Genomic DNA, 23021 nt, shown 5'->3' on the forward strand with positions numbered 1-23021 from the left:
ACCAAACTCTACTTCTGGCTCCACCATAGACTTTTTACCTTGTAGCTTTAATCTTCCCATCCCCAAGTTTCTTCGCTAGGAGCAGAGATGCTTATCTTCTATTGTAGGCAAACTAATGTTAAAATTCTCTTCCTCGTATGAATGTGTTAAATACCTTTTCACCTGGCAAACCTGAACTTTCTCATTCCTTTAATACAAACTAGGGATCAGCTAGCAACAGTTAAGGTTAATGACTGAACAGTTTTGTCTCCAAATAGCATGCTAGAGATTATTCACAGTCCAGTACAACTTGTTAGGATGGCCTAAGACAGTCAGGCACTCCCAGCATCTCTCCAAATATTAAAGCTGGGGTAATACCTAGAGCCCTGCAAATCCACTGATAGCAGCAGATCCCTTTTTGCGGATCGCAGCTCCAATGCAGATACAAACTTTGTATCCGCGCAGGGCTCTGCAGCACACGCGAAGCAGAACCGAGTGGCTGTCACCCAGCCCTGAGGCTGCAGCTCTGTTCTCTGCATCACACAGTAGCAGCAGTAGCCTGCTGGGCATTCTGGGTGTTGTAGTCCCCCAGTTTGTTCAGACGGAGGTGATAAAATACAACTTCCAGAAGGGAGCGTGGCCATGCACTCCTGTGCAGTGAGTCAAGCACATTGTGTTAGAGCTGCGGCAGCTGCACTGGGGGGTGTTCAAGCCCCCCATTGGGAGGGTTGTGCGGCACATGAGGGCCCAGGATGTAGGCTCCCTGCCCACAGCTGGGAAGGAGGTATGATGGGGGTGGAGTGTGCTGTGCAGGGCTGCCCAGAGGATTCAGGGGGCCTGGGGCAAAGCAATTTCAGGGGCCCCTTCCATTAAAAAAAAAGTTGCAATACTCTAGAATACTATATTCTTGTGGGGGGGCCCCTGCGGGGCCTGGGGCAAATTGCCCCACTTGTGCACCCCCTCCTCCCCCCAGGTGACCCTGGTGCTGCGGGAGGTCTCTGGGGAGAAGTGGGCGGTAGTTGGGGGTTTGGCACAGCCCTGTGTCACTGTTGCGCGGTGACCTGTGGAGCTGTCAGTAGAGCCCTGCAAATCTGCAGACCATTTATATGGATCGGATATGTTTGTATCCATGCAGGGCTCTAGTAATGCCCTCTCCAGAGGAACAAGACAGCCCAGAATCTTTCACAGGTGCAGAAATACCCTTCCTGATGGCAAGCTTGGGGAGGCTCTGAATGTGCCAGGGAGGACGCTGCACGTGCTCCCCAGATGCACATCTCGTGCATGATGCAGGGGAGACCTCTTTGTCAGTAGCAGACATGTCTGCTAGCAAACCAGAAAGTCCAGATGCAAAACTGTATCCCTTGGTGACCCTGTCAAATCAGCCCTTTGTGGCTAGTTTCTTGTCCTGATTAATTGGCCTTCTAGAAAAGTTTTCTTTGCTGTTCCCCTGGTTCAAGTTCCTATTTAACTTTTTCAGCTTCACTGACATGTAAACTCCTGAGACTCCAGGAAATTGGTGTATTTGGCTTCTTGCTCAGTAGCAATGCCATGTCTTGGCACTTCGAGTCTTTGGGTATGTGGGCACTAGAAATGGCACCGCTGGAAGCACTTTAGTGTAGACACTACAGCAATGGGCATAGTCTTGCACTGCTGTAGTACATGCACCTCTCCAAGAGGCAGTAGCTAGGTCAAGGGAAGAATTCTTCTGTTGACCTAGCAGTGTGAATGCTGGTGCTTAAGTGGCTTAACTTCATCTCTGGTGAGTTTTCTCACCCCCAAGCAAGGTAGCTAGGTTGACCTAACTTTGTAATGTAGACCAGCACTCAGACTCTTAAATGGCATTCAGCAGGCAAGATGCATAAACTGAGGAAGAGTTATTTAGGTAGCCCGTTTAGTTCTTTTTGTACCCATTGCAAAAAAAATGACAGTCTAGTCACTTGCGATCATATACGGGGTCCTTGTGCATTCCTATTGTGGAACACACCTGAATAATCTATCCTGGAGCAAGACACTCTCCCGCTTGCAGATCATATCCCTGTAGTTACTACAGTTGTTTACATGGACCAGCATTGCATAGCCATCTCTGGCAAGTATGGGGAACTAAGTCATAAAGTTCCTTAAAGTTGTTGTAAAAAATTCTCAAATGGGAACTGAATGCAACCAATGAAATGTCTGCCTAAATTTGCAGCCTGTTCAAATGCTGCTGCTCTGTCTAGCTCAGCATTGCTATCGGTTGACTGACTACCTTTTGCTTCTGCTCAGAACAGCAGTGGAGTGATCCTGTCTGCTTCATGTCTTCAATTTGGGGAAAGCTGGCAGCAACACAGGCAGTTGCTAGTCTTTTGGGGAGGAGCCAAATGTGGTGGAAGAGGGTGTCTGGTTCCCACCCTATTGGATAGGAGAGAAAGTTCCTTCTCCCTTAGCTAGAGGGTAATCAAGCTTAACGTAGCCTTCTGCTAGTCTGAGGCTGATCCAGAAAAGCTCACTAACCATGGTCAGGTCAGTCCCTGCCCCTCTTCCAGTGACTGGAAGCCAGGCTACATGTAGGTTGTCTCTGAACTCTGGGTGTGGCTGTCATTATTCCTGCCTCTGAGTCGTGTCTGGCACATCTTCCAAGCTCTTAATAGGCAGTTACTATGGCAGCTGCTGGTATTAAGCAAACTGGTTTTCCATGCTTAGCTGGATTTTTGGCCTCTGTAGCCTGAATGGTTACTTCATACTCTGGCACAGTTAATTTAGGGGTTCCTTGGGGAAAGATTGAAGTATAAACTTCTGCTGTCGAGTCCTAAACAAAGCCCTTCATCTCTCAATACTCCATGGTCTTTGCCGTGGAACTGGAGGAAATCTTACTTTGAAAGGACCTTCAAAGTAGCTCAAATTCCTCACTTCTGACCTCTGATCTGACTAATTCTTTTGGTGTTGTAGGTTTAATGGGCTTGTTTGAGAAACGCCGATTCAGGAAATTCTTAGTGTATGTTGCCAACTTTGATGAAAATGACCCCCGGACTTTTGAAGGTGTTGATCCCAAGAAGACCACCATGAGAGATGTGTATAAAAAGTTTGACCTGGGCCAAGATGTCATAGACTTCACAGGCCATGCCCTTGCACTCTACAGAACTGATGAGTAAGTATTCACTATTCACCGGCTTTTCCCAAACTAAGCTAGTAGCCAGGGAGTTGGGAGAGAATGTTTCAGAGTAATGGACCACCTTCGTTAGCCACAAATGTACCTTTCTTGAAGTAAATCTCATGCAGCATCCTTTAGTGCTGACTTTGGAATGGAGCCTTTAAATGCTGCGTCTTCAATACTGATTGGGTTTCTTTCACAAGCAGAAATATCCTCCAGAGTTACTTGGCGCCTAAGTGGGTTCTCCAATGGTACACTGAATAAAATGTTCTCTGTCAGGCGGAAAGGGAAGAGCTCTTCTGAAGCATAAGCCTTTAAGGGGAAGCAGTGGAGTCGGGGGAAGCATGGGAAACATAACTTCATGGGGATGAATGTTAACTCTTAAAGCACACCCGAATCCAAGGCCATCTTGGGTCTGAGTAAACAGCAACTCATTTCGCCAAATGCATTGTACAGTCTCGATTCTCTTTTTGCAGCTACCTAGATCAGCCATGCCAAGAAACAATCAACAGGATTAAACTTTACAGCGAGTCTCTGGCTAGATATGGTAAAAGCCCTTACCTTTATCCCCTCTATGGCCTTGGAGAGCTGCCCCAGGGGTTTGCAAGGTGAGAACTGGGGGGTGGTGGTGGTGTGAATAACTTGTCTCAAATGCATCAAGTGTGTTCGAGGATTCTGTTAAAATCTAAGTCTCAGACTCTGCTGAGAACCTCTTAACTATTAAACAGCATTTTCTTTAGCGTCCCTCTCTTCTCTAGGTAAATCCCTCTGTGGGATGGGCAGCATCAGCCAGGAGCTGGGAGGGGCAGTGCTTCTGCGGGAGGGATAGGGCAGGATGGTACTTGACTAAGCAGTGTGGATTGGGGGGGGGTGTTTCTCAGAGGGTGAAGGGTCTAGTGGGTCACATCTTAGTTCTCTGGCCCCAGGTTAACTAAACTGACTTGAAAGGGGAAGGTCTTTCCAACTAAACTTTTCTGCAGAGCTGAGCCAGGGTCGAAGCTAATTGTGTCGTGTCCGAGGTGCTGAAGCAGAGGTTGTTAATACTGGCTTCACTTAGCAATTAGCAGGCATCTGAAATACTACAGGGACTGACCAAGCTGTCTTGGGGGGGCGGGGCGTCTTTAACTAACACTGGAAACGACATTAAATGCAGTTAGTAGCATTTCTACTCTAAATGTGCCAGTGTTTGATGTGGAATCTCGCTCCAGCGTTTTCATAACTGAGGCCCTGCTGGCGGCTGATCAGAATTACTAAACCTTTCTCAGGGACACGGGGAGATCCGTATAAGCAGAGTAGAATTTGTTCAAAGGCCAAATGTTAAAGCTGAAACAGTATCCAGCATTTTGGAATAGACTTGGCTTTTCCGCCACAGAACTGTTCCCTGAATGCTGCAGGTCTTGGGGTTATTAGTGGCTTGAAGCCTAGTTGAGTTACTTGGCCAATGAGTAGCAGATTCTGACCAGTCAGCAGATGTAAATCATGGCTTTGACTAGTCCCAAGCACTGGCTGGTGTCTTGATAGTTCACTTCAGTTTCCTCCTTTGGCCTTAAGTTGACAGTCTTGACTCTTAATCAGAGAAGTAAGTAGTGACTGCACATGTTGAGTCTCTGCTTTCAGTAATTCCCATGCAATTTCAAAAGAAGTTGCTTAAGTTACCACATTATTGGCCTCTCCTCCTAATATTTGTAATAAGCAACTGCTCCAATAAGATGCACGTCTTGGCTAGAACTGCAACTGCTCTTAAAAGTTAATTGTAAAATAGATATTTGGGGGCTGGTAGGATTTGGGAGCAAGTCTCTCGAAGTCACTGAAGTATATTCTTAATGGCATCCTGGGCAGTAAAACTATGGCCCCAGATTGAGTTACAGGAATAAGACGCTTCTGACTCCAAACTAAAGGTTCACTGACCGTTTAAATGGCCGCCTGAGGAATAGTCCGTCACCTAGACTTGGGCAGGGCATGTGTTCCCTGGGCGAGGTGGGGTGGGGGTGAAGGGGATTTTTCTTCTCCAAACCCTCCTGGCTCGGACTCCTTACGGAGGCCAGGGAACTGTTACCAGAAGCTCGGTCACTTCCAGCGCATGCAGCTGCCTGCTAAGGCAGAGGAAATGAACAATCCGCTCTAAGAAGGCCGTAGCAAACATGAAGCTTCATTATGCTAAAGTCTCCTCACTCTTGTAGGCTAAGTGCTATTTACGGAGGCACCTACATGCTGAACAAGCCAATTGAAGAGATTGTGATAGAAAATGGCAAAGTGGTTGGTGTGAAATCGGAAGGAGAGGTACAGTAATGCTTTAGATTATTTTCTCAAATAATTGCGGTTAGAGATCTCCTCCTCAGTTTAGTTCCTCAAACGCTACACTTGCTTTTGCGCTAACCCCCATCAGTTAATATTGGCTTAACTTAAGTTAGCATGGCATCTGAAATACTACAGGAACTGACTAAGCTGTCTTTGGGGGGTGTGCGTCAATTAGCGCAAAAGCAAGCGTGGTGTCTGAGGAACTCAGGCTTGGGTTGGTACACACACAAACGAGGTTGAGCCATCAGATTGTAAACTTGTCAGGATTTTTGACTCAATCTTAAGGTGGCTTTTAAGCTCCCAAAGCTGTGCCACTGGAGTGATGTGGTAAAAAGACAGTAAGAAAATCTAAACAGGTGAACTTCACGTGTTATTTGAAGCAGACTTAGAAAATAACTTCAGAGGGATTTTCGCCTAAATCTTCACTCTGGATGTATGTCAGGATTGTTGTATTCCTTGAAAGCTGAGGAGGCAGGTCAATCGAGACAAGACACCTTTCCTTGCAGCTGTCAGTGCATCTAACCGAAATATAAAATTGGCCTTGGCCTTAAGATGCATTAGTTGTTTGTATTTTTCTGGCACTGAATTTCCTTACCGTTTCCCCAGATACTCAGTAAATCAGCCTTGCACAACTATCCGAATTTACCAGCCCAAGCAGAAAATCTACTTGCCCATATCTGACGACAGCTCTAAAAACATTTCACTCATCTGCCGGTTTGCTTGCAATTTTACAGGGCGAGTTGAATTTGTCACACTGGCTAACCATCTCTGTAATACAGATGCCTCTTAATCTTCAAATCATTAAAAAATGGCACTGTTCATACCAGGGTGAATCCAAATAAAACTCTACAAATGATGGATGCTGTGTGGGCTGTAGTCCACGAAAGCTTATGCTCTAATAAATTTGTTAGTCTCTAAGGTGCCACAAGTACTCCTGTTCTTTTTGCGGATACAGACTAACACGGCTGCTACTCTGAAAGCTGTATAGACCAAATATCTAACTTGTGCTCAAATTCTGTTTCCAAATCTCCAGATGACCTCACTGATTAGACATATGCATTCATAACCATAATCCCTCTGATGCTGATGAGGCAACTTTTGTTCAATGTCCCTACATTCTTACTATTGATACATCCATAAGATTGCACAATATAAATGTGAAGTTTGAGGAACTGTCACAGATTGAGGTGTCACTAGAGGAGGTTTTGGAATTAATTGATAAACTTAACATTAACAAGTCACCGGGGCCAGATGGCATTCACCCAAGAGTTCTGAAAGAACTCAAATGTGAAGTATCGGAACTATTAACTAAGGTTTGTAACCTGTCCTTTAAATTGGCTTCTGTACCCAATGACTGGAAGTTGGCTAATGTAACACCAATATTTAAAAAGGGCTCTAGAGGTGATCCTGGCAATTACAGACCGGTAAGTCTAACGTTGGTACGGGGCAAATTAGTCCAAACAATAGTTAAGAATAAAATTGTCAGACACCTAGAAAAACATAAACTGTTGAGCAATAGTCAGCATGGTTTCTGTAAAGGGAAATCGTGTCTTACTGATCTATTAGAGTTCTTTGAAGGGGTCAACAAATGTGGACAAGGGGATCAAGTGGACATAGTGTACTTAGATTTCCAGAAAGCCTTTGACAAGGTCCCTCACCAAAGGCTCTTATGTAAATTAAGCTGTCATGGAATAAAAGGGAAGGTCCTCTCATGGATTGAGAACTGGTTAAAAGACCGGGAACAAAGGGTAGGAATTAATGGTAAATTCTCCGAATGGAGAGGGGTAACTAGTGGTGTTCCCCAAGGGTCAATCCTCAGACCAATCCTATTCAACTTATTCATAAATGATCTGGAGAAAGGGGTAAACAGTGAGGTGGCAAAGTTTGCAGATGATACTAAACTGCTCAAGATAGTTAAGACCAAAGCAGACTGACTAACTTCAAAAAGATCTCACAAAACTAAGTGATTGGGCAACAAAATGGCAAATGAAATTTAATGTGGATAAATGTAAAGTAATGCACATTGGAAAAAATAACCCCAACTATACATACAATATGATGGGGGCTAATTTAGCTACAAGTCAGGAAAAAGATCTTGGAGTCATCGTGGATAGTTCTCTGAAGGTGTCCATGTAGTGTACAGAGGTGGTCAAAAGCAAACAGGATGTTAGGAATCATTAAAAAGGGGATAGAGAATAAGACTGAGAATATATTATTGCCCTTATATAAATCGATGGTACGCCCACATCTCGAATACTGCGTACAGATGTGGTCTCATCTCAAAAAAGATATACTGGCACTAGAAAAGGTTCAGAAAAGGGCAACTAAAATGATTAGGGGTTTGGAACGGGTCTTTTATGAGGAGAGATTAAAGAGGTTAGGACTCTTCAGCTTGGAAAAGAGGAGACTAAGGGGGGAATATGATAGAGGTGTATAAAATCATAAGTTATTTACTTATTCCCATAATACAAGAACTAGGAGTCACCAAATAAAATTAATGGGCAGCAGGTTTAAAACCAATACAAGGAAGTTCTTCACGCAGCACACAGTCAACTTGTGGAACTCCTTACCTGAGGAGGTTGTGAAGGCTAGGACTACAACAGGGTTTAAAAGAGAACTGGATAAATTCATGGTGGTTAAGTCCATTAATGGCTATTAGCCAGGATGGGTAAGGAATGGTGTCCCTAGCCTCTGTTTGTCAGATGATAGAGATGGATGGCAGGAGAGAGATCACTTGATCATTGCCTGTTAGGTCCACTCCCTCTGGGGCACCTGGCATTGGCCACTGTCGGTAGACAGGATACTGGGCTAGATGGACCTTTGGATTGACCCAGTACGGCCATTCTTATGTTATGTTCTTATGTACACTAGACAAACATACTGGGGGCTTCATTGCTCTAAGCATTTACTTCTCTGCTGTGAAAATGTGACACGACACTAAACTGTCAGGCTAATCTACTGGAAACAACCACCTCATGGAACTAAATCTAAAATAGTTTTTGTTTGTTGCTGGTGAGCAGCAGTGCATCTCATCAGTTCTGACTAGAGATGCAAAGAGGCTACTCTGTGCTTGAGAACATCTGGAAAAAAACTATTCTTCCAGTTTGAGGAGTTTAAGTTTTTACTTTGTCTATCCTTGGCAGGTTGCTCGCTGCAAACAACTCATCTGTGATCCCAGTTATGTCCCAGATCGTGTAACAAAAGTTGGCCTAGTGATTCGAGTCATCTGTATCTTAAACCACCCAATCAAGAACACAAATGATGCCAATTCCTGCCAGATCATCATTCCACAGAATCAGGTCAACCGGAAATCAGGTGTGTGTGGGGAAGAGTGGCTGTTAAATACTTAGCATGTCCGTGCATAAGTAGGTGTTGCTATAGACTGCACTTAAATTGGCATATTCATTAAATCCATAGTAAGTGGACTTGCCTCCGCTGGGCCAAATGAAAGTCTTAGGCTTCTGTGAAGTAATGAGCTTTATCAATCATCAAGGAAAACATTTAAACAGTTCATAATAAAACCACTTCAGGAAGCCACCCTCCCAAAGAACAGATCACCTTCCTTTTTAATGTTGCTTCTTGGGGTCCTCAGTGTCTTCATCTAGCTCCCTTCCTAATCCCACACTTCTCAAAGATGTCCAAGTGCTTTATGGACCCAAGTTTGAGCTGCTTGCTGCCCTCCGATAATCTAGGCAGGGACCTCTGTATCTGAAGCACCAAGTGCCAATAGTGCTACATGAAAAACTAAAAGGTTTAGGTGAAGTTTGTATTTCAGACTGATTTAGGCCCCAAACCTAGGCTTTGGATTCAGACAAGGGATTTAAGTGTTTGCAGTCCAATACTGTGCAAGGGCATGAGCCAGAATGTGAAACTTGCTGCTTGTAATCCAGCTTGGATCTGGAAACACTTTTTTATGCCTGAAACTTGCTTGAAGGCTTGTGCTTTACATAGCTGTCCAATACTGGATGTAGTTGGATCCGCCCAGTTTGCAACTCAGTTGATTGGCCTGATGAGAAGGGGCCACCTCTTCGCTTATGCTGTCAATTATTGTCTTCCTTTGCTCAAGCAGTGGAGGCAGAGGGCTGAATTCTGTTCCTAGTGCAATCAGCTGATGGGGGTTTGTGTGGCCAGAGATCTCTCTACTGGGTGTAAAAACTCCTTGAAATTACAGTGGGATTTTAGATGAAAACCGCTACACTTACGCCAAGGGCTTGATGTATGTAGAGATCTGAATTACATGTAAATCCTTGTCCCAACGAACTAAAACTAGATCTCGGACAAGATTCAAATGCAACAAGTTCTAGGAGGAAAAAGAGGGAAACAGAAATGTGAATGCCCATCCACATGGCCCAGCTATGTGTGCAGCTAGAGGGGTGAGTCCGCTCACATCCGAAGTCACCGTCAGCATCTCCTAGCTCTTCTCAGTTGGCATGTGGTGTAGATCAACTCTCATTACTTTCATGTTTTTCTAGATATCTACGTTTGCATGATCTCCTCTGCACACAATGTGGCAGCGCAAGGGAAGTACATCGCCATTGTTAGTACTACTGTGGAAACCGGCGATCCAGAGAGAGAAATCAAACCTGCCTTAGATCTCTTGGAGCCCATTGACCAGAAGTAAGGTTTCCACCTTGCATCAGCAATCTAGCAGCACACATGCATTAGTGACTACTAAACTAGCACAGTGGACCAGTTAACCATTACTTGCCATACAAAGACAAATCTGGGTGTCTTCTGGTTGTATTCTGACCTTGAGAGGTCATGGGGCAGATGAGGGAGGCCGGAAGGCCAATGACACATACATCCACCCCTACTGGAATATTCACTCGGCCTACTCCCTCACACCCAAGACAACTGCTCCAATGCTCTGTCCTAGCACCAAAAACCTCCTCATGTGCGCTTCTTGCTCTAGGGCTTTGGCATTTGATCATATTACAAGTTACCTGGCTCCTGTATTGGTTCACCTTTCGTTGAGGTGCTGGGTTTCGAGAGGTTGGGTAACATTTAAGCATTCTGAAATATGTCTTCTCTCATAGGTTTGTTAGCATCAGTGATCTGTTTGCACCTACTGACTTGGGAACCGAAAGCCAGGTTAGTATGAAATGGCAAACAATCAAATTGGTGTGCCCATGTAAGGGGAGAATCTCCAGACACTAAGCCTGAAAACTTATTTTCCAGATCTTTATTTCTCGCACCTATGATGCTACCACTCACTTTGAGACGACGTGTGATGACATCAAAGATATTTATAAGAGGATGATGGGATCAGAGTTCGACTTTGAAGAGATGAAACGCAAGAAAAACGATATCTATGGGGAGCAGGAGCAGCAGTAATGAGCTAATGTCTAATTAGGAGAAATTAAATCGGCTAATATGAATATAAGGAACTTTAATGAACACTGTATGAAACTCAATATTGTAAGGCCTGCTTTTGTAATCACATCTGAGAGACTGAAGAGTACTGCACTGGTAAATGCTCCCCTTTTGGATATCATGTGTTAATTTCATTCTAGTAGGGCTGCTGTCCAGAATCTGGCTAATTACTGACACTGATTTAACTGTTCACTAACCTTATAAGCAAAAAGCAGACTACTGAACTTTTTTTTGCAGACCTAGACTTTGGTGCAAACTGAAATAACTCATTGATACGTTACCTTTGTATTTTTAATCATTTGTAAACCATTTCCCAATGATGTGCTTCTGGTGGATCAGTGAACTTGACAGATGCCGGTCAGACCTGATACCAAGAAAACTCTAAACTGAGCACTCCATTATTGTGGACAGCATCCCTAAAGTCTTTCCCATCAATCTTAACTTTGTGGCAAGTTGTATTATGGACAAAGCCCACATCTATTGTAGCAGCAAATGTTGGCATAGTTTTAGGCACAGAACCTAACCCACCCTTAAGCGTCTAAAACTGTTTACATCAGTTGGGACAACTGTGCCTAAGGTTCCTTTGTGTGTCAATCTAATAAAATTGAGAGAACAAATTACAAAGCAGGCATGATGTGAAAGTATTTTCTGTACCCCATGTGGCTTTTTGGATGGACCAAACTGCACTGCAGTATTGATATGACAGAGCCTCTGCTTCTGATGTCTCTTGAAAAGGCTCAAATGATTTCTGTACTGCAAAGTAAAGCCAAATTCTGGAAACCAGTCCTCTGCTCTGGTCTGATTCACTCCACTTTGTACAGATAGCGTCTGCTTGAGCTCTTAAAAGATGCATGCCTGCCAGAGAGGGACGCTTCTATGGCTTGGAATTCAACCATTCAAATACAAGGAAAAACAATGGACTTAAACATCCGTGGCTTGACTTTCAAAGCTGCTGTGCACTTCCTTTCAGAGCAGCTGACGACCATGTAAGCTGTAAGTCCATCTCATGGACATTCAATCTGTCCCTACTAACCAGCAGTAGGGGAGTAGAGCAGATAAATCGCTATACATGGAGGGCACTGTAGCACCTGGGCTAAACACGTCAGCCCTTACTTGGCCCTATCCTCACTCTCTAAGCGGGAAGTTTGACAGCTTGGTGTTTCAAGCTGGTGTGCAGCCAGATTCCTAGACGCTCTATCCAGTCTCACCGGGGCTGCCTACTTTCATTTGCCCCTCAAGTACCACTGTTGCAGTTGAAAACGGCACAGCATCACCTTGGTTCTGGACTGCAAACTCCTGTCTAACTTGATGCCCATTAACAAGCCTAGCTTTGGCCGTTTTAAAGATTCATGGGTCTCTCCTTTTGATGGGGGTACTTCAAACTTTAGCCAGATCTCTTTAGTACTTCTCATTTCAGCGTTCACACAAAGTAATCCTGCATTTACCAGAACAAGCTTTGCAGGGTACAGCACAACGTGTTGGACTAAAGCTATACGGCTACTCAGACCTCAATGGGAGGTAGTAAAGCAATTGCTGACCTAGGTTTGGTAACTGGCCGCTGAACCAGAACACTCAGTGGATATGTAGGTTAGGAAGTGATAGGAGGTTGTCACTGACGTAACAGATTTCTGTTACCAGTCTGCCTGAGGCAGCAGGTGATCAGGCTGAAGCCACAGGGTTTTTTAGGGGAGGAGATGATGAAATACACCAAGTGACTGAGTTTTATTATTTTATTAATAAAGCTTTAAAATAACAATGGAGGGTGATGGGAGCTCGCCACATCACTCAGAGGAAGGAAAAAAGCGTTCGTGCCCCAAGCCCTAACTCTTTCATACTCTCACACACTCTACCCACAGCTGGCCAAGCCTGGGTGTAATGTAAGAAGAAGAGGGGATAGGGTGGATGGGAGTTCTGACCTGGGCCCAGGTCCTCTGGGGTCCGCTGTAATCTCTGACTTGCTTTCCCTTTCGGGAGGGTTTTTAAGTCCTGGGTTCTTTTGGGGGTGTTCCTTTTAGGGCCCTCTGTTCCTGGTGCTCTTTGTACCAGTCCAAACGCTTTCTGTGACCACCTTAGCTTTCCCCAAAACACACCAGCTCCAGGGACGCACAGCTCTGCTTCGCGTGCGCACCCCTCCCTTCGTAGTCTCCTTTCCCCTTTTGACCTCTTGCTACCTTTGACCTTCCCTCCCCCCAAAATGCCTTGCAATGCTTACACCCACAATAACACCATACAATGCTAATGTGCCTTTCCGTGGGACCCCCTGAGGGAGGGAGGGAGTCCTTAGGCCTGTGCCACTGAGACAGTGGTGCTGGCTATCCGCCCTAAAGGTGAGCCAAAATGCTTGTGGAGGCAACACGTGGCATTAGTGACTGGCCAACTGCACAACCGAGCCAGAAGTGCAAAGACCCCCTACTGCTGCATGCTAAATTGGAACAAAATTCTGAGTTTCACCAGTACCTCTCAAATGCCTCGCAGTGCTTTTGGAAAAAGTCAGAAATGATTGTTTCTGACATAGCACCACAATAAAACTAATGTGCTTAGTTGTAAACCAAGGGACCAGGCTGTCTGTTCCATTCCTAGGTATTCCAGTAATGTGCTAAAAGTGGGCATTCCTCCATCGATGTGGTGGAGATGAACAAGGAATAGAGTGACTTGCCGTGCTCTTTGAAGACAGGGCTTCTCTGGAGATCTGTGCATGGTTGGAAGCCTCTAGCACCTAATAGGTAGGTAGTAACAGTTGTGCTTGGTAGAGCAAGAGCCATTTCCAGATGTACACTCGCACAAGTGTATCTAACTTGAACTAATGCACCCTGAGAACTTGCATGAGTGGTTAGTTCTTACTATCACATTGCAGCCACTAACTGAGGGGAGAGATTGATGTCCAACTAGTCTGGTTTTACTCTCAATAGACTAATTTCTTTTTGGATGCTGTCAGAGCTGGCCACACTCTTCACCTTTCAGCAGCCAGAGTCTCATCTCTTGTCTGATTCAACTGCTTTTGGAGTCTGGTCTTACGCTTAGGTGGTGATCAAGCTATGGGAAGAGTAAATCTTGCCTTTCCCTACATCTGGTCACCTATGCAACTGCAGAGGAGTGTGTAAAGGTAAGTTAATGGACCTAATTTGTCTTCCACTGAAAGCTCAGGATATAGATAGTGGACAAGGAATGTTACTGTAGTAAAAACAGTGCGTTTCCTGTGCTGTTGCTATCCGTCCATTTAGTTTGCAGCTTCAAACAGTGAACTGGAGTTTGGCCATTCTGTGCTCCAGAATTTGTTTTTAGAGTTGTTAGAACCCTGAACTTTCCCATTGCTGCCAAGAAACCTTTTTCCCTCATGGTTCTCAGCTAGTGGTTTTGGCATGAAACCTTTTTCATAAGTGCTGTCTGGCTGCAGCCTCAACTCCTGTTTGGAGGTATTAAGTGAAGAGGATTATTTCTTAAGCTATGTCTGATTAGTGCTCTCCTCTCCCTTCTCCCCAGAACTGGGGAAGGAGTAGGGGACGGCCCTGGAAGCCTACATCAGTAGTATCGGAGTATAGTGTTTGCTTCATGTGGGTGTCCTCCGTGGGAAGTGTCTTCTCCCTGCCCTGCAATACCATGAGGAGTATCTTCCTCATGAAATCCTTCATCTTTTAAGGTATGATTAGGGGGAGAGGTGCCCACCTGGACTATTACTTGAAAGATGTAGGCTTAGAACTCCATCTCAACTTGGTTTCCCTTGCTTCTAGCACCCTTTTAATCATGGAATGTGAGAGATTCATGGATTTCTGCAGACTATATGAGCCATCCAAAACCACAGCCAGGCAGGGGCAGGGCAGCACCCTGCCATGACAAAGGACTAGAAGAGTGAACTTTCATTGAAGACACTAAATACACCAGGAAGGGTAGGATCACTCCATTGCCCAGTGCGGGGAAAAAGTCAGGTCTTTCCTAGAACTATTGTCTAACTCTACTCAACCCCTTTCCGTCGGCCGCCCCAAGCACCTGCTTGCTGCACTGGTGGCGGGAGCCAACCCTGCCTCTGGAGGAAGTGAAAGAGCAACAGCACAAGCTGCTTGGTATCCTGCATATCTCTATGTCAGGGAAGGTTCTCTTTGCTATCAATAAGGCCCTGCTGGACCTGGCCAAAGTTCTTTGGCACACCGCAGCGTTGATCCTGCGAGCTGGCAGATAAGAAACATTACAGCCCCGCTAAAGACATGGAATTTCTCTTTTCCCGCCCAACTCTGTTTGTCAATGCAGTTCACCAGAATGATTTGTATGGGGGGAAGCTATACTCATTTACAGGGAAGGAAGTTTGAGTGCTTTGGTAAAGTCCTAAACCAACAGCAATGCACGAGACTTTGAATTGTCTTGTTTTATTAGTCAAACATCATACAAAGTCATCCTGTACATGACAGCTTTATTTTTCGTCTGCTTTATTTTAAAAAATGATTAGTTACAAAACACTTCCTCCCAGTAGATACCTTAGGTATCTTACAAATGTTGTTTGAGTGTTGAAGTTTCCTTTTAAAATCTATTAGTTTTTAGAATACCATAAATATGCTTTTTGTTCCAGAATCCTGACATTCTGCTATTTACAAGAGTTCCATCTAGTGGAAAACAGAAGTCCCACAAGTCAAATGGTACCATTAGAAAACCAGTGAGAACTTAATGTAGTGTTGATTGACCAGTCGCAGACGTAGTGATCTGGAGAAGTAATCTTGAACACACTGAAAATGTACAAAAATCCTGCTGCTCATATACCACATGCATGTTGTGTATCTTATGTACATAAACACGCATTTATAAAAAGCACTTGCTAAAATGGACTAACATCTCTAAGCTTCAAGTAAACTGTTCTTCCCCCTACTGTTTCCATATGCAGCTGTACTAACTTCAGAAAACAAATAATTTAAAATACTGTATACATTAAAATAGCTCTCTTCCTATGCAGCTGGAGTGGGGTGCATCTGCTCCTCTACTAATACTCATTGGCTACCCTCAAATAATTAACATCCTACTAAAAAAGGGAAAACTACTACCTCTGCCTTCGGTGCCGAGAGCTTTAGTCTGTAACAGCAGAACCCCAGCAAGTTACCTTTATCTAAACTATTTTCACAGAAGCTTCATTCTTTGTCACTGGAACCACCGGTGCTGTCCTTGAATTTCATCACCTGCAACACATGAAGTTTCACAAATAGTGTTTAGTAGCTGTTTCCATGGCACTGGCTACCCGCTCTATGCTGTGTGACAGGAAGGATGTTTTATACGTTTACGTGGGCTAGCCACGCTATCAAAGCGGAACAACATCCAGGCATCTGGTCAAATGACTGAAACTACCAGCTGGTGGTACCTCCAGTAGAGTCTCACTATGGGGAAAAAAAGAACAGGAGTACTTGTGGCACCTTAGAGACTAACAAATTTATTAGAGCATAAGCTTTCGTGGGCTACAGCCCACTTCTTTGGCTGCATACAGGGTGGAATAAATATTGAGGAGATATATATATATATACACACATACAGAGAGCATAAACAGGTGGGAGTTGTCTTACCAACTCTGAAAGGCCAATTAAGTAAGAGGAAAAAAAAATTCTGAAGTGATAATCAAGCTAGCCCAGTACAGATAGTTTGATAAGTGTGAGAATACTTATAAGGGGAGATAGATTCAATGTTTGTAATGGCTCAGCCATTCCCAGTCCTTATTCAAACCGGAGTTGATTGTGTCTAGTTTGCATATCAATTCCAGCTCGGCAGTCTCTCGTTGGAGTCTGTTTTTGAAGTTTTTCTGTTGTAATATAGCCACCCACAGGTCTGTCACTGAATGACCAGACAGGTTAAAGTGTTCTCCCACTGGTTTTTGAGTATTGATTCCTGATGTCAGATTTGTGTCCATTAATTCTTTTGCGTAGAGACTGTCCGGTTTGGCCAATGTACATGGCAGAGGGGCATTGCTGGCACATGATGGCATATATCACATTGGTAGCTGTGCAGGTGAACGAGCCCCTGATGGTGTGGCTGATGTGATTAGGTCCTATGATGATGTCACTTGAATAGATATGTGGACAGAGTTTGCATCGGGCTTTGTTACAAGGATAGGTTCCTGGGTCAGTGGTTTTGTTCAGTGATGTGTGGTTGCTGGTGAGTATTTGCTTTAGGTTGGGGGGTTGTCTGTAAGCGAGGACAGGTCTGTCTCCCAAGATCTGTGAGAGTAAAGGATCATCTTTCAGGATAGGTTGTAGATCTCTGATGATGCGCTGGAGAAGTTTTAGTTGGGGGCTGAAGGTGACAGCTAGTGGTGTTCTGTTATTTTCTTTGTTGGGCCTGTCTTGTAGGAGGTGACTTCTGGCTACTTGTCTGGCTCTGTCAATCTGTTTTTTCACTTCAGCAGGTGGGTATTGTAGTTTTAAGAATGCTTGATAGAGATCAACCTCAGCCTAGATCAATCCACACAAGCGGTCCATTTCCTGGACACTACTGTGCTAATAAGCGATGGTCACATAAATACCACCCTATACTGGAAACCTACTGACCGCTACACTTACCTACATGCCTCCAGCTTCCATCCAGGACACACCACACGATCCATTGTCTACAGCCAAGCTCTAAGATATAACCGCATTTGCTCCAATCCCTCAGATAGAGACAAGCACCTACAAGATCTCTATCAAGCATTCATCAAGCTTGTTCACCTGCACATCTACCAATGTGATACATGCCATCATGTGCTAGCAATGCCCCTCTGCCATGTACATTGGCCAAACTGGACAGTCTCTACGCAAAAGAATTAATGGACACAAATCTGACATCAGGAATCATACTACTCAAAAACCAGTGGGAGAACACTTTAACCTGTCTGGTCATTCAGTGACAGACCTGCGGGTGGCTATCTTACAACAGAAAAACTTCAAAAACAGACTCCAACGAGAGACTGCAGAGCTAGAATTGATATGCAAACTAGATACAATCAACTCAGGATTGAATAAGGACTGGGAATGGCTGAGCCATTACAAACATTGAATCTATCTCCCCATGTAAGTATTCTCACACTTCTTATCAAACTGTCTGTACTGGGCTAGCTTGATTATCACTTCAAAAGTTTTTTTCTCCTACTGAATTGGCCTCTCAGAGTTGGTAAGACAACTCCCACCTGTTTATGCTCTCTGTATGTGTGTATATATATATATATATATATCTCCTCAATATTTATTCCACTCTGTATGCATCCGAAGAAGTGGGCTGTAGTCCACGAAAGCTTATGCTCTAATAAATTTGTTAGTCTCTAAGGTGCCACAAGTACTCCTGTTCTTTTTGCGGATACAGACTAACATGGCTGCTACTCTGAAACTATGGGAAAACATTTTCAGGCAGTCTGCTCAATTCTCCCTGCCCAGGGCTCCCCCCTTGCCCACAAAGGGCTCTGACCCCACATCCCTTTTTCCCCTTGGGAGCGCAGGAGAAAGGGGGAGGTGCAGCTTGTCTCTGCTTGGCCACAGTAGTGCAGGCTTCATCACCCCTGCCCCCCATCCCTCTCTTTCCACTGCTCAGCGTAGGGGAGGGTGAGCTGGATTCCAGGTCTCCATTCAGGGCACGACAACCCCCCTCAATCAATTCCTGCTACCCTGACCATCACAGCCAGCAAAACAGGCCCTCAGCTCAGCAGAGGCTGCTGCCTGCTGTCAAGGGAGAGGCTGTTGCTATTCCACATCTGCTGTCCCAGCCGAGCTCAAGGGGAACACGCTGCAGCCCCCCCCCCATATAATTACCATGACAACCCTTCATCCCTGGAAAGTCTGTGCCAGCAGTTCTCAACCCACAGGCTGCATGTGGCCCAAATAGCACGCAGCTTGGCCCAGCTGTGCGCTAAAAAAATTCAAAATTTGCCGCTCTAGTCTGATAGCGGGCAGGGCAGGCTCAGGGAGGGCTCCTGCCACCAGGGGGCTAGTGAATGGGTCTCTGGGCTGTGAGGGAGTGGAGGACGCTGGGAACCAGAGGTTTGCGGGGTGCCAGCTTTTAGATGGGGCTCTGCACCTAGGGACTCGGCTGCCGGCCTACCTCTGGCGCTCCACTCCTGGCCCGGTGCAGGAGTCCCAGCTGCCCGGCCCCGTGTGGCGGGATCCTGGGGTCAGGCTGCCCGGCCCCACGCCACGGGGTCCTGGTCCAGCTCCCCACAGTGGGGTCCCAGGTTCCAGCTGCCTCCCAGGGCTCCCCTTCTGGTCCCCTCTGTGGAGGGTTCTCTGGGGGGCAGACGCTGGGCATAGGGAACTGTAGGAGGGGGAGGGGGGAAAGGGCTGTGGTTCTCAACCTGCGGCCCCCAGTGATAAACAGGTTGAGAACCACTGGTCTGTGCACTAACAACCTGCATGTTAACACAAGGTGCGCACTAAGGGCTTATCTATGCTGCAGTGTTAGCGTGAGTTGTCACCCCAATCTGCCTCCTGTCCACGCCAATCTCTAGCTCCTGGGAAGCTAGTTGGTCTGTCTGGGAGGAGTGGGCCTTGGTTTAACGCTCGACGGCGGCTCCCGCTGGAGCAAGTGAGCCAGCAGGGACTCAGTGACGCAGTCACTCTTCCGCTTCAGCGGCTTGCAGCGTGCGCACGCTCCGCAGAGCTACGCTAGCTCCAGGAGTTCATTTGCTAGCACAGCAGTGAAGCTCAGCCCTGCGGCGTTACATGCGCACCAAAATAATCAGAGAGTTCAAGCTAACAAGTGCCTGACTTTTGGTTGCATAGTCTTACAGAGTTCTTTCATCAAGACCCCTGCTGACCCCGGTTTTTAAACTGGAGTGGGGAGCAATCAGGAGGACTGTGGCCGCAAGACAATTAGGCAGGGAAGGCCCTGGTGGCAGGGAGCTGGAGAAGTGGCGAGGGGAGGAAGAGATGCAGGGGCAGGAGAGCAGTGGGGTGCAGAAGAGGTGGGAGGCCAGGCGGCTTGCGTGGCAAAGTGTTGCAGAACAAGGAGCGCAGACTGGGCTTCTCAGGAAGAAGACAAGAGCCTAGCGGAAGGGTTTGCTGCTACAACTTCGCTGTACCAGTTTTATTTGTGCGCAGTCCAAGAGTCAGCACTGCCCTTCGACAGGCTCAACTCTCTGACCGAGGGAAGCACAGATACTCCGCTGACCACTGGAAACATGCAGGCTGGGTATGAGGGGAGCTGCCTTGACCTCAAAGCTTTAAAAAACTGCACTGGAGTCAACAGTGAGCACGTGACAAGGCAGGTAAGCGAGCAGGTTCCCTTCCGGAGCCCTACGATGCCTTTATTTGCGTTCTGGACCCTGCAGCTGTTCCCTTTTTCAGCTGCTGGAAAGCAGCTGCCACTCGAGCAATCCCTGGCTTGGCTGTGGCTCCCTAGCCCTTGATGCAAAGCACTAGTGCAAAAGACAGCAGCACGCGGGAGTCCCAGCTCCTGGGTCTTGGACACACAAAGGGTTTAGCTACAAAGGTAACTCCAGAGTAGCAGCCGTGTTAGTCTGTATCCGCAAAAAGAAGAACAGGAGTACTTGTGGCACCTTAGAGACTAACAAATTTATTAGAGCATAAGCTTTCGTGGACTACAGCCCACTTCTTCGGATGCATATAGAATGGAACATATAATGAGGAGATATATATACACACATACAGAGAGCATAAACAGGTGGGAGTTGTCTTACCAACTCTGAGAGGCCAATTAATTAAGAGAAAAAAAACTTTTGAAGTGATAATCAAGCTAGCCCAGTACAGACAGTGTGATAAGAAGTGTGAGAGTACTTACAAGGGGAGATAGAGTCAGCTGAGCCATTACAAACGTTGACTCTATCTCCCCTTGTAAGTACTCTCACACTTCTTATCACACTGTCTGTACTCGGCTAGCTTGATTATCACTTCAAAAGTTTTTTTTCTCTTAATTAATTGGCCTCTCAGAGTTGGTAAGACAACTCCCACCTGTTTATGCTCTCTGTATGTGTGTATATATATCTCCTCGTTATATGTTCCATTCTATATGCATCCGAAGAAGTGGGCTGTAGTCCACGAAAGCTTATGCTCTAATAAATTTGTTAGTCTCTAAGGTGCCAAAGGTAACTCCCTCTCCCTCTCCCAAAGCACCAGATGGAGCCATTGAGTAGTCAAGCTCCTGCAGTGACTGGGAGGAAAAGAACAAGACAATGACAAGCTGTAATGCCCTATCGCCCCCTTGTGGAACAGGCTAGATCTGCCTCATCTGAGTAATTCTAAACTCCAGTATCAGAGAGGCAGCCACGTTAGTCTGAATCTGTAAAAAGCAACAGAGGGTCCTGTGGCACCTTTAAGACTAACAGAAGTATTGGGAGCATAAGCTTTCGTGGGTAAGAACCTCACTTTGTGACTGGTTGGATCACAGAAACCCCCTTGGGAGCTGCCACCAGATGTGCAAAGACTACCCCTGCTTCTGTTTTCCCTGCCAGCTCAGGACTCCAGCCCCCTGTTTTGCTGAGCCAGACACTCCCGTCTGGCTCCTGGCACAGACCCAGGGTCTGAATCACTTGTCCCAAAGCTGCAAGTTTACCTGAAAACAGCTCACAGTAGTGTGCTTGTCTTTAGCACTCAGATGCCCAACTCCCAATGGGGTCTAAACCCAGATAAATCCGTTTTACCCTGCATAAGGCTTATGCAGGGCAAACCCAGAAACTGTTCGCCCTCTATAACACTGATAGAGAGAGATGCACAGATTTCCATTACTTGCATCTGAAGAAGTGAGGTTCTTACCCACAAAAGCTTATGCTCCCAGTACTTCTGTTAGTCTTAAAGGTGCCACAGGACCCTCTGTTGCTTTCTAAACTCCAGGACTCCACTCTCTCCCCACAGAGCACTGATCAATTCCCTCTATTATTGAGAAGTCTGTTACTAGATTTGCTGCTTCTGCAATTCCTAGCATGGGCATTAGCGCACTTCCTGATGGAGGGATTCACATTGTAAGCACTCATTTGCTCTTACCAATAGCTACTTTGAAATGGGGCAACCACGTTCTGCACCGTTCCAGTGAAGTTATTTACATCCGTGACTAGGATCCCTTTGCTTTCGAAGACTTCTCTGCTGACACTGGGCTTATCTGCAAATGGAAAAGCAGCCGTGAGAAGAATTCCCTTGATGAGATGAAACCGTTCTCTTTGCTCATGGAAAACCTCAAGTAATTCAGCAAGGTCAAACGGACATGTCTAACCAGCAGGTATTACCTTCCTCATGTTCATCTCCCTGGTGAGGTGACGGATTCCCATTATTATTTGCTGTTTTGCAAATTTCAGCAGATTAATGCAAGTGCTTTGTAAACAGATGCTGCGCAGCCAATAATAAAATGATCAATTATAAGGAAACACATCAGTGCATTAAACAGCCTTGAAAAATTGGCACCCAACATTTACCAAAGCAGGCAGAAAATTCCCTTGCCCTTTACTGTGACGAATGATAATGAAACCACATTTTATCTGCCTGACCCAAAAAAAAAAAAAAAAATACGTGCACTGAGCAAATGAAATTTTGCAATACAGTACAACAGTCCCGAGAGCGGCGCTGGCATGGGAGACCTGGTTCATATTCCTGCTCTCCTTGTGTGACTCTGGTCTATGCATCAGCTTCCCCAGCTCTAAAGAGCAGGTAACACCACTATCGCTTCACGAGGCTGTTCTACGCTTTAATTCCTTAAATGCTTGTAAAGCACTGTGAGATTATCTGAGCGAAGGGACTCTAGAGTATGCTACACCAAGTATAGTTATTAGCTCTGCCTGGTCCACGGACCCATCTACCCTCCTTGACTGAAAGATGGCACAACGCTTTGTGCTTACAAGCAACCACTCGGCTACGTAAAGCTCACTGAGCACGTAGGCAAGGCAGATCAGTATTAGCATTATCACATCATCACGCTCCTTTGGAAGAAGGGTGAATGGAAGCCCGGAGGTCAGATGCATCCTTCCAGTAAAAAAGCCAGACAGTAACAAAGCTGGGAGGACAAGATGTCTGTGCTTCTGGTCCCCTACGCTATAGATGCATCCCTAGGGTGACCAGATGTCCCATTTTTATAGGGACAGTCCCGGTTTTTGGGACTTTCTCTTATATAGGCGCCTATTAGCCCTTACCTCCATCCCCATTTTTCCCAGTTGCTATCTGGTCACCCTACACATCCCCCTTTATCAGGATAAGAGGACGCTACAGGTGCTTGCCTCACAAGCTTTGAATTAATTACGGTTCAACTCCCAAAGGAATCTTTTCTTATTTTCACCAATTATAATTCATGTCAAAATCTGTTTGTCATAAAA

The 23021-nt window shown here is 45.7% G+C and overlaps 2 protein-coding genes across 3 annotated transcripts in view; one reads left to right on the forward strand and one right to left on the reverse strand.

Annotated features, from left to right (window-relative positions):
• GDI2 (GDP dissociation inhibitor 2) overlaps positions 1-11560 on the forward strand; it is a 29131-nt gene extending 17571 nt beyond the window's left edge. The window contains exons 5-11 of the mRNA XM_054015461.1: positions 2905-3103; positions 3583-3714; positions 5287-5386; positions 8548-8719; positions 9877-10021; positions 10441-10495; positions 10583-11560. Coding sequence (XP_053871436.1) covers positions 2905-3103; positions 3583-3714; positions 5287-5386; positions 8548-8719; positions 9877-10021; positions 10441-10495; positions 10583-10738 — 959 coding nt within the window. The 3' untranslated portion in view covers positions 10739-11560. The remainder of the gene's footprint in view (positions 1-2904; positions 3104-3582; positions 3715-5286; positions 5387-8547; positions 8720-9876; positions 10022-10440; positions 10496-10582) is intronic.
• A 3555-nt stretch (positions 11561-15115) lies between these two features.
• Positions 15116-23021, reverse strand: part of TASOR2 (transcription activation suppressor family member 2) — an 81113-nt gene continuing 73207 nt past the window's right edge. For both annotated transcript variants that reach the window (XM_054015498.1, XM_054015487.1), the window contains exons 23-24: positions 21706-21820; positions 15116-15933 (exon numbers count right to left, since the gene is read on the reverse strand). In XM_054015498.1, coding sequence (XP_053871473.1) covers positions 15930-15933; positions 21706-21820 — 119 coding nt within the window. In that variant the 3' untranslated portion in view covers positions 15116-15929. The remainder of the gene's footprint in view (positions 15934-21705; positions 21821-23021) is intronic.

Source organism: Malaclemys terrapin, chromosome 1 (assembly GCF_027887155.1).
Source record: "Malaclemys terrapin pileata isolate rMalTer1 chromosome 1, rMalTer1.hap1, whole genome shotgun sequence".
NCBI classification, from domain to species: Eukaryota; Metazoa; Chordata; order Testudines; family Emydidae; genus Malaclemys; species Malaclemys terrapin.